Here is an 11,207-nt window from a genome sequence, read left to right as displayed (position 1 = left end):
TTTTTGCTACAACTTATAGAAGTTGAATTTAAACTTGCATGTTGGTGGAGTGATATAACTCATATTAAACTATCTTGTTAAATTTTTCCATATTCTTTGATGACTATTTAGATGTCATGCAAGTAACAGCTGTATATATACCTGTGTGCTTAAAAAACTGTTTTCCAAATTATTGGGCTTGTTCTCGTTCGCTTTTTCCTTATGAGCAGAGGGCTGCGAAAAGTATCGACGTCATAAACCAGCTGTAACATTTTTGCATTGTTCGTTGATCCAAAGTACAACCACATCCAGCCCAATTTGTAAGACTCGTGAACCATCTAGTATCTTATAGCCGAATAAGACTCATGATCCAACAACATCATTCTGGTCTTGACCCACCATAGATAATAAGTCATCAAGCGGCCCAGCCTGCCTTGTGGGCCCACCACCCAACAGAGCGAAAGAAAATCTCAGGTTCCTACCGCAGTAAGCAACCCATCCTGCCTCGCCCCGTGGAAATTGCGCTATTTCAAGACGTTTATGATTAGCCTTTCGAGATTCGCATCGCACGGCCCAACAGACCACGGCCGGCTGCCATCGGGTGTGGTTTCGTCATCTCACTGCCTTGGGGGTCTCGTGTGTCAGAGTTTCTCGTGTCCGTAAGAAATCCACTGTTAACTCAGTAGTAGAACTTCGAAGTACCACCATCTCAGTTGCCCAGTGAGAGCCGGTACAATAGGCAGCCTATAAGCCAGCTATAAATATATTTTAAGGTGACAAGAGAGAAGAGAGAAAAGCAGGTGGTTATAGATTTGTAGCCAGCTATAGCACAGACTTTAAGACACATGTGTATATGACAGGTGGGCCGAATATTAATTATGTAGTATATGACTATTGTATGAATTGACTATTTAGTTGGCTATAGACAATTTGTAGCCAACAGTTGGCTATACTACTGAACTTACTCTGATAAGCCTCAGCCTCTAGGTGCAGGAGGGAACTTCACCAGATCACCACCCCAAATCAATAGTCCCGTGCAAATCCACTATTTGTTGGCTGCTCCTTGGATGGCGAGGCCTTGTTGCTTGCTCCGCGACGGCTGCGGCCGGTATAGGCGGTTTGAGTGCATTCGTGGCCTCTGGCTACCAGTGGCTCTATGCGCGCTTAAGTCGCCACCTACCTCAGACGCCACATCGGCGTCACTGCTGGCATCAACTACGACCGCGTGGGGAGCAACGTGGAAAGAGAGACCCTTGGAATCAACAAGCTTGTGCCAGCGTGTTCCTAAGACCCGCTATTAGAATATATGGGAGGAGAGTAACTTGAGGGTGGGATCCTATGAGGAGAGGCGAGTGATCAAGATAGTTCAAGCTCGATGTTGTCTTCACCGTACTCTGTCACCGAGTTATGGTTGTGACGAGAAAGAGAAGGGTCACCAAGTAGATGACGATGAGCTTGACGATGTAATAGCAACTTGACGAGAATAGAGGAAAATAAGAGATGGGGTGTATAGGAGAAGGTGATGGGTGTACTTGCTGGTGGGTTTCATCGGATTATTATTATATTACAAAGATAGCTTGCAAAAAAGCCATCACGTTTACTCTAAAGGCTAGAAATTATCATGTTAATCAAATGAAAGGAAAAATATTGTGGTCTAGATTATAACGATGTATATTGATCGATACAGTCATATATAAATTACACTTACATTTATATAAATTGAATCAAAGAGTTGTGTATGAAATCCAATATAATCCAAACTTATAGAAATAGAATAAAAGAGCTGTATATGAAATCCAAACCAATAAAATGAATAGAATCTAAGAGTTATATGATCCAAACCTTATAGAAATATAAACTAAGACTTATGTATAAAATTCAAATATATTTCTACATAGTGGTGTCTACAGAAATAAAAATTTAAAATTATCTAGCTCTGCGCCAAACTATGTGATGTAATCCACTAGTTTATGTTATTTGGCTAATAGGACCACCACCATAGTAACATAGGATACGAACACCTTCAAAAACAATCTAGGATATAAATTAATCCAGTTTCTATAGTTGACGGAGCATCCATATATAGTTTTATGTTTGATGTATGAAGATTAGACTAGAATTATAGCTGAGGGAGTCAAAGGAACTTTCTCCTTTGCCAAATGGGCTGTATTGACTACCCAAAACTTTGTGTTCGAGGTCGAAGTCCTGTTCGAGGACGAGATCTTTCCCAACTTGTATACATGCCTCAGCCCCAGCCCAACTCATACACGACGCATCCGCATCGATCCGTGACAAACCATCACGTTCGTGGCCCTTGTCTATCATCGTGTCCTCCATCTCTATTCTCGTCTCGCGTCGTAACGCGCCGCCGCATAAAACACACGCAAGGACGTCGTCGTGGCTAGCTAGCCGACCCGCGCACGCAGCAGCAGCTCCCGCCCATCGATCGATGGACGGCGATACGACGTTCACGAAGCTGTTCGTGGGGGGCCTCGCGTGGGAGACGCGACGCGACACGGTACGGAGCCACTTCGAGCGGTTCGGCGAGATCGTCGAGGCCGTCGTCATCGTCGACAAGCACACCGGGCGCTCCAAGGGCTACGGATTTGTACGCCTCGCCTCGCGTCGCCTCGCCCCTCCTGCAGGCCACAGATCTCCGGACGCCGTTTAAACTCACCCGGGTGCGCATCTTTTTTTTGGCGCGTGAGCGCAGGTGACGTTCAGGGACCCAGAGGCCGCGGCGCGGGCGCTGCAGGACCCGACGCCGGTGATCGACGGGAGAAGGGCCAACTGCAAACTGGCGGCGTTTGGTACCGTTTGTTTGTTTGTTTTTTTCTCCTTTTTGTCAGGCGGATTTCCCTTCGCATAAACGGATTTTTCGCTGATACCCGATTCTGCTGGCTGCTCAGGGATACCCAGGCTGAGTCCCGCAATGATCGCGTGGTCTCCGTCGTACCAGGGCTGTCCTCCTGGTGCAATGGCGACCTACTACTTCCCCCAACCTCTCTACGCCAACCCTTACTACTACTACGGGTATTTCCAGAACTCCAGATCTGAAAGAACAGGCTACAGATATTCGTATTTCGTAATCCTTGTTCGGTTAATGCATTGTTCCGTAGATTGCCGCATTTTAAATGGAAGTGAATCCATTTGCCTGATACACTACTTCTGCAGGTATGATGGAGGATATTCTCCGGACATAATGTACCAAACGCATATGGTTGGTAATATTTCCTTGTTCTTTTTTTACCACAAGCAAATGATTGTCAACGGTCTGCACGCCGTTTTGTCGTGGACACATATAGTATTTGACCGTGGCATCGAATTATTGTTTCGTTTGAGTAAAGCATATCGAGAAAATAACCATCACCTGCATCGCAGGGCTACTACGGCGGATACGGGTACGGCGTATCTGGAACACAGCAACAACAAGCGCAACCGCTCCCGTACAACACGGCTGCTAGGCCGGCCGGAGTTCACCAAGTCCAGCATCTCCAGGCGGCCGGTGATCAGACACGGAGCTCTCATGCACCAGCCGTGCAAAATTCGCAGACGTCGCAGCGCGACTACGTGCAGAAAACACAGCACAAGCCTCGGTCCTACGCCGCGGCCGTTGCAGAGAAACCCAGCGGTGATGAAATAGGTACGGTAACTTTTACTACAGTGCAAGCCAACAACGCTTCGGTATAATACTGTCAGTGTCAGTAGAACTAATCTCGTTTATTGATTTAAAATAATATTTTTGTACGTTGATTAATATTAGATTTATATTTATTATTTTTTATCACATTGTGCACGGATCAAGAAAAGCCCAACAAGGCTCACTTCCTATCACGGTAAAAAGACAATATTGTTCTCTCAGAATTCTACTATATCTAAAATTATTGGTAGTATAATTTAATCATAACCATCAAAGAAAATTAAATCAGCGATCTAGATTAAATTATACTATAAGTAATATGCACCGAAGTCGGCCTCTTAAATTATAATATAATAATATAAGTAATATGCACATGCACCCCCGGAGTCGGCCTCTAGCAAACACACCATATAGACTGAATTTGTTTGCTCGATGTTTCAGGAAGGACGGCAACTGGAAGCGTCTCAGGTGCTTCAGAAGGATCGCCCGATAGGACTCCTGTCTCTTGACATCTTACCAGAATCCTAGCACCCTCACGGTACACTCATCCGAGCAATTCGCTGTGACTAACTTCTGAGATATTCAGAATTTACCCGTCATTTTAAGACGACAATGTAACTGCACTTTGTCCAATAAGGCGCGTTCTGAATCCATATCAGCTAAATTTCAGCCTTTGATAACTGCTTCTGTTAATCGTTCCCTGGAGGACCGCTGCGATTTCTGCCGAAACAAATTTCTGAAGTAAACATTCAAGATAGACGACGATACTAACAGCAATTCGGATGTACCAAGGAATGAGCTGATCGTTGATCAAGCGACCAAACCTTATCACATTATTCCATTAATTCGCTTGCTCGATGAGTATTTACATATGTGTTCTGCGCGCGCGCAAACACCACACCAAACTACAATTTAGTACAACTTAAACCTCGCATAGATTGAACCCTCTCGCTCACACGGTGATTGTTCCAAGTACGTAGTACAAGTAGACTAGTAGTGATTTGTCTATTGCACCTGCACGTCGATGACCTTGCGCTCGACCTCCGTTTTGGGCACAGTCACGAGCAGCACGCCGTTCTTGAGCTCGGCGCGCACCTTGCTCTTGTCGCACCCGTCGGGGAGCGGTAGCCGCATGTCGTATGAGCTCACGCTGCGCTCCTTCCACCACCCGTCGCCTGCGCCTTCCGCGCCCTCGCCCTCCTCCTTCTTGTGCTCCCCGCGGATGACGAGCGCGTCGTCCTCCACCATCACCTTCACCTCCTCACGCGACAGCCCCGGCATGTCGAACCGCATCTTCACCTCCTTGTCGTCCTCCATGACGTCCCACGGCATGCGCACCTCCCCCGTCACCGGAGACCGCCGCGGCGCCGCGGGGAACCCAACCGCGACGTCGTCGAACATCCGGTCCATCGTGTCCAGCATCTGCCTCATCGTCCGCATCGGCGAGAACGGGTCGACGAGGCCGAACGGGGAGATGTCGAACGCCGAGCGGCGCGGCCGGCGCTGCACGGCGTTCCCCTGCTGGTTACCGCCGTCCTGGTTGACGTGGACGTCGACGGCGGTGTTGTCCCTGTTCTCCTGCGCCGCGGAGGCCACGGCGAGCTGGCGGACCCTCCCCGAGGACGGGAGCCCGACCGTCGGCCTCGCGTTCCTCCAGGCGGCGCGGATGGGGAGGCGCGCCGCCGGCGAGACGCGGCTGACGAGAGCGAATGGAGCAGCCATTGCACTACAGATAAGAGAGGAAATTAAAAAGTTGAGAGAGAACCGTAGATCGTGGGAGTTCGCGAGTGCTCTGCTTATCGTCGCTTGCTTGCTTGCTTCACTTGCGGGGAGCAGGCGAGTGTCCGGCGATCTTTATAGCGGCGGGGCGCTGCTCGCGCACGGGCGGTGCAGAAGGGTGGGGAAAGGCGGCGAAGCTTCAGGACAGCGGGCGGGGACGGTTGTCGACACGGCCGGAGAGGCGGGAGCTTCGCGACGACGGGCGCGGGTTTCTCCAGCGTTTTCCTGAACGTTCCCGTCCGCTTCGAGAGGTCCGAGGAGGACGCTGGATGGGGCCCATGGGCCTTTCGGACTGAGCATTTTGGTTGGATCGTTGATGCCATGTTAGACTGGGCCAGAGAAAGGCCGGTGAATTGACAAGCTTAGCTAGGCCGTGCTGGCGAAACTAAAAAAAAGTTGGGCCGGTCTGGTATGCCTGGGCCTGGGCTTTGCCGGACGGAACTTTTCATCGTTTTGGGCCAAATGTGAGCTTCACAAAGTTGGGTTGCCGACGTTTTTCGGGTCAGACACTTTAACGTGTCACAAACTCACAATTTGATGAGTTAAGTTATAGCTGTGACAAGCCAAACTCCATAGCTGTTCTTTGGCACATGTAACATGCACTCCGTTTCTAGCCAACGTATCTTATGTCAGTCATCATCAAAATTTGGCTGTGAGCCTGTGGCATAGTTAGTGAACAGCTAGACAATATCCCTAATGCTGTTAGCCTACTTGGGTTAAGAAAATATGAAGAAAAAAAGACACAAAATAAATGCATTTTGAGCTTGTCGATCTGCACCTTGACGGACCACTTTTTGTTCACTGTTTTCATTGTGCGAGGCGATCATTGGTATCGAGCAAAAGAAAAAAAAATAAAATCCGTTGCACAGCACGACTTGTGCAGCGGTGCTGGACTGATCTCTCTTGTTCGATCGATCAGCCAGGGTCAACAGTTAGGTGATCCACAGACGTGTGCCAACAAACTTGCAACAGTGCAGGACTGATCGCTCCTGGGTGGACAGGCGAACTGAGCTAACCATCGAATTGAAAGCGTCTACAAACTCAACAAGAAACAAATAAAGAATCAAAGTAATCAGACCATGATACATGCATCATACATGACGCAGTCATTGACGACGCGTCCTTGGGGAAGTCTTCTCAAGCACTCCTCGACTAGCTGAGGGTTGAATTCAATCTCTTCTTTCCCTCCCACAGAACAAGATGAGAAAAGAAACACAAAACCCCTCTTCCACGCAAGCACTCTAGCTCGATCACGGCTGCGACCGCGAACCCCTGGACAAGTTAGGTGAGCTTACTTTGACCTGCACACTGTATAAACCGGATTAAATCGATCGCTCGCATGCGCGTGCGGCGTGCACCCTGATAAAAATGGATGATATGTCGATCGATCTGAGCCCATCGAGCAAGCAACAGCTAACGATCTCCTCTCCATGCCCCGAGTCATAATGGGTGGGGATTTCTTCGCCGAACCCGTACAGATGATCGATCGATCGAGAGGAGGGGCAGCAGTCGGCATGCGACGCGGCCCTGCCTGAATGAATTCCACTAGTGTCTGCACAGCAACCGTCAACTTGTTCAGGATTCAGGATGGCTAGCTTGAATCGTCCATGATCTGTAAGTTGACACCATAAACCAGCGAGTTGACGAGAAGAAGATACTCTATAATATAAACTGTCGGCTTCTAGAAATGGGTTAACTAGGCAGCGCGTAGCAGCCCGGTACCTCCACTGACTAACTGCATGCTATTAATACCTGCGCAAACCGTCGACCACTCAGAGGCTGTCTGGCTCAACATGTGCGGGTGAATAAACTGTAGTAGTAGTAGTAGTACGCATTATACTCCACAACAGTACGGCACATCATTTGAGCGGTCCGGCTGCTGCAATGCATCACAATACATTTGCTCTTTAATTTTGTAAATTCCAATGTATTTGTGTCACAGATTATAAACTTCAATGTCATGATAGCTTAAAAATGAAGTGTTTTTTTATATAAATGAGAAGCTAAAAATGAAGTTCCGTAGAAGTATATAATTAGAGTAACTCTCAGATGCATTAAGGCCTTGTTTAGATCCTCAAAATTTTTTGGCATAAACATTATATCGAATTTTTAGATACCTAAATAGAGCATTAAACATTGATAAAACGAAAAACTAATTGCACAATTATGGAATAAATCACGAGACGAATCTTTTAAGTCTAATTAAGTCATCATTACCCATAAGTGCTACAGTAACCTACATGTGCAAATGATGGTTTAATTAGGCTTAAAAGATTCGTCTCGTGATTTATTCCATAACCGTGCAATTAGTTTTTCGTTCCATCTATATTTAATACTCTATTTAGATATCTAAATATTTGATGTGATGTTTATAAAAAAAAATTTTGGAATCTAAACAAAGCCTAAATGTGTGACAACCGTGTAAATCCTAAAAACTGCCAACCACTACGACAGATGACTGAATTCGGACACGGGGTCAAACCGTATTCTGAAGTCGGCTCGCTATATTAAATGCTGAACTTTCCTCTCCGGCACCGGGGATATCTGCAGTTGGATACAACGATCGGTTCATGAATACACTGGCTAGATACTACTACCGTACCGTATCTCCTTGTTCTCCTTCTCCCCAATTGTTTGTCAGGCTGGACGGCTAGCTGCTAGCCAACACGCGTTGCGTCCAGCGCAAATGCTATCCTCTTCTCGCCTTCTCGGTGAGCCTCGCCGCCGTCCTCTCCTACAGATCACGCAGTTTCCGCCGGCGGCTTTGCGAGGGATTTACATAGACCATCAGACCGGCAAGGCAGCAACGAGCCGTGCTATTTGTAAGATTAGGGGTTATGCATACCATTTTTTCCCGATCCTGATACAATCAAACGTGACTGTGTGGAGGATAAAAAAACATAACGACGTTAAGTAGGCGCTAACATTCAATTAGAAGGGAAATGTTTTATCATAGAAAATCACCGTACTTGTAACAGCGTTGTTTATTGCGTTACCTGCAAACCTAGAAGTGCAGCTGAAGTAAGGGGTTGTTTAGATGGAACTAAACTTTTTAGCCCCATGTCACATCGAATGTTTGGACAATAATTTGAAGTATTAAATATAGACTAATAAAAAAACTAATTTTATAAATGAGTGGTAATCCACGAGACGAATTTTTTAAGCCTAATTAATTCATAATTAGAGCATGTTTACTGTAGCATCACATAGGCTAATCATGAATTAATTAGGCTCAATAAATTTGTCTCGCGAATTAGTCCAAGATTATAAAAGAGTTTAATTAATAGTCCACGTTTACTATTTATAATAATGGTCTAAACATTCGATGGGACAGGGGCTCAACTTTAGCCTTGTCCCAAACAGCCCCTGAATAGCAGCGGCCATCACTGTTCACTAGTCATTACTGAGGTGAATGACACACCCCGACCACACAGGCACACACTCATGTGTCCGTGCATTAGCCTGCAGCCGCAGGCACAACTTGTGTGGCATGCATGATGCCTATGTATGGGGCAGTACTGCCAGTACAGTAGCAGCGTTCGGCTCCTTCCGCTTCACCGTATAATCTTTCTAACCTCGTATATATTTACATCAACAACAATAAATTTATATATATATATATATGTATATATATATTATTCATCCGTGGATAAATTTACATAAAACTAAAAGGTCTTAGGATGATTATTACAACATATTTATAAACATAATATATGTATTATTATCGACGTAAAAGTTAAGTCCAAAATAATCGTCGGTAGAAAGACCCTAAAACCAGCACAGGTTTTATACATATATTGTTTTGTTTTGTTTATACTTATAAGCCAAAATTAAAATTTTTAAACTTAAATTTCGACTTGTTTTGGGCGGGTGGGGAGTTCACCAAATTTTATTTTCTAATCTAGCTTTTAGATCGCTAACAATATATATAGAAATTTTATTTATAAATTATTTTCTGCTTGTAAATAGATCGTTTGGATTTTTATAAAAAACCTAAACAATCATCTCTTTAAGATTAAAAATTCAACCTAAAGATGAGGGTGTTACGCTATAAACGGAGGAAGAACCTTTTAATTGACCTCGCAGCGTTGCCGCCGTGCGACTTCACTGATGGCCGATTGTTTCCTCAACCTTCGGCCGAGCTCGGGCTTGATAACCGATATGGAGATTGTTTGGAGGAGCTTCTCCTCAGCTGTAATTTTTTTCTAGAAGCTGCTTTTTTTAGAAGCTGCCCTAAACGATCCACATCTTCTGAAAATCTGTAGTTACAGATTTTGGAAAATGACCTAAGAATACATAATCTGGAGAAGCTAGGTTTAGAAGCTTTTTCAGATTTTCAAAAGCTGACTATAAAGCAACTGCTTGTTAGAATCTACGACTCCCCAAACAGACCCATGGTCCTGTTTGCGGCAGCCGGCTGCGCAAAGCTACCTAGATGAGGGGATCAATGGACTCATGGGTTCGTTTTGAGTAGCTTACCAAATATACCAACCATGGAATTGTACGCCGTACAAGGTGCAAAAGCAAGCCAGACGCTACGTACGCGCTTGGTTCGAGCCGTCAAGATTTCTACGGTCCGTCTAATCCCATCTCCCATCTGTACACGTATGAGTCTCCATCTATAGTTGTATACTTTGTACTACGACGAAGGCTTTCGTTTCATCTGGTCGCTGTCGATCTGATCGAGCTAACCAACCACCACTGGACCATCGTAATTACTCACGAAATGGTGTCTATAATCTATTAACACCGAGATATTCGTATTTATTTGTATCAGTACGACCCTAAGATCCTTTTTAGTATCCATTCAATTCATTCTGCGTGTGGCACGCAGATGATCGCTCGCAGCGCGGGAAGAGAGACCTGTCACACACGTCCCAACCAACGAAATTACATAATTACATACGGAGAGGGCTCCCGTTACCAACAAGCAACCGCATGATAGCATGGCACAACAAACCATTTGCAAAGTTTTCGTTCTCCATTACGTTCTGCATTAATTATCGTCGAGAGAGGGAGAGGGTTAATCGCAAAAAAAAAAAGAACAGCTATTTACTACCACCATGGATAATAGTAGCTTGAGAAACTCATGAACAGAGACGATCGAGCTGACCTGTCGCGTGTTCCGACCACAACATCAACAGGAGCGCGGATCCGTTGCACGCAGCTGCGAAGGGCCAGCGGCAGCCAGGCGGATCCCCTGCGCATCCACCTGTGGCTCCTTAATTCTAAGTGGTTGAGCGCCCCCAGTAACCACCACCATTTAATTGGGCCACCCTCCCCACCAGTCTCTCAATTTTGCCTCTATATTTTCTACCGTGCGGGTCCCACACTGACACCCGTATGCCTCCATCGATCGAGCCATGCTGCGTAGTAGGAGCACACGAAACAAATGCCCCGTTGCCATGCTGCGTAGGAGCAACCAGCAAGAACCTGTAATAGCTCGACGCAAACACGACCCATGCATGTTGTTACAGTGGCTAAGACGGCTGACTCAGACGCACGGTGGCTTCGTCTCATCTTTTTATTTTTGCTGATACAGTTTTTTTTAACGACGTACGTTATATGGGTAGCGTAGCCTGTACGCGATACGGTTCCTACTGAAAACTGGGTTTTTGCTTACTGACGTGGCATAGGGCACGAGAGCAGATGACATGTTCGGCCATGGGGTTTTGGCCGTCTGGGGATCGATCGGAATCGGAACGGACGGTCGGGCCGTTAGAATTGACGGGGCGCGAGGCGCGAATCGTCTCGGCCAGCACTATATATTGACCCTATGCCCCGCTTGCAAAGTCACGCTAGTGCTAGG

General features: G+C 46.2%; 2 protein-coding genes across 2 annotated transcripts; one reads left to right on the top strand and one right to left on the bottom strand.

Annotated features, from left to right (window-relative positions):
• Window positions 1-2,304: 2,304 nt before the first annotated feature.
• Window positions 2,305-4,317, top strand: LOC102718636 (RNA-binding protein 24-like). Its single transcript, XM_015835177.1, has 6 exons — window positions 2,305-2,587; window positions 2,693-2,789; window positions 2,889-3,012; window positions 3,154-3,199; window positions 3,361-3,622; window positions 4,061-4,317. The coding sequence occupies exons 1-6, from the start codon at window positions 2,429-2,431 to the stop codon at window positions 4,126-4,128; spliced, it is 756 nt and encodes a 251-aa protein (XP_015690663.1). The 5' UTR covers window positions 2,305-2,428; the 3' UTR covers window positions 4,129-4,317.
• A 106-nt stretch (window positions 4,318-4,423) lies between these two features.
• LOC102704128 (26.7 kDa heat shock protein, chloroplastic) lies at window positions 4,424-5,429 on the bottom strand. The gene has a single exon (XM_015834673.1). It carries the CDS (start codon window positions 5,339-5,341, stop codon window positions 4,625-4,627), a length of 717 nt encoding a protein of 238 aa, XP_015690159.1. The 5' UTR covers window positions 5,342-5,429; the 3' UTR covers window positions 4,424-4,624.
• Between the last annotated feature and the right edge of the window lie 5,778 nt (window positions 5,430-11,207).

Source organism: Oryza brachyantha, chromosome 3, assembly GCF_000231095.2.
Source record: "Oryza brachyantha chromosome 3, ObraRS2, whole genome shotgun sequence".
Taxonomy (NCBI): domain Eukaryota; kingdom Viridiplantae; phylum Streptophyta; class Magnoliopsida; order Poales; family Poaceae; genus Oryza; species Oryza brachyantha.
The sequence above is the reverse complement of the archived record's forward strand: the minus strand, read 5'-3'. Positions and strand labels throughout refer to the sequence as shown.

What these genes read in the sequence shown, in the direction of transcription:
- LOC102718636 (XM_015835177.1), top strand. Translation starts at nt 2,429, where the DNA reads ATGGACGGCGATACGACGTTCACGAAGCTGTTCGTGGGGGGCCTCGCG. An exon ending in CTGCAAACTGGCGGCGTTTG is followed by an intron (nt 2,790 to 2,888) that starts GTACCGTTTGTT and finishes CTGGCTGCTCAG; the next exon opens with GGATACCCAGGCTGAGTCCC. An exon ending in ACCCAGCGGTGATGAAATAG is followed by an intron (nt 3,623 to 4,060) that starts GTACGGTAACTT and finishes TCGATGTTTCAG; the next exon opens with GAAGGACGGCAACTGGAAGC.
- LOC102704128 (XM_015834673.1), bottom strand. Translation starts at nt 5,341, where the DNA reads ATGGCTGCTCCATTCGCTCTCGTCAGCCGCGTCTCGCCGGCGGCGCGC.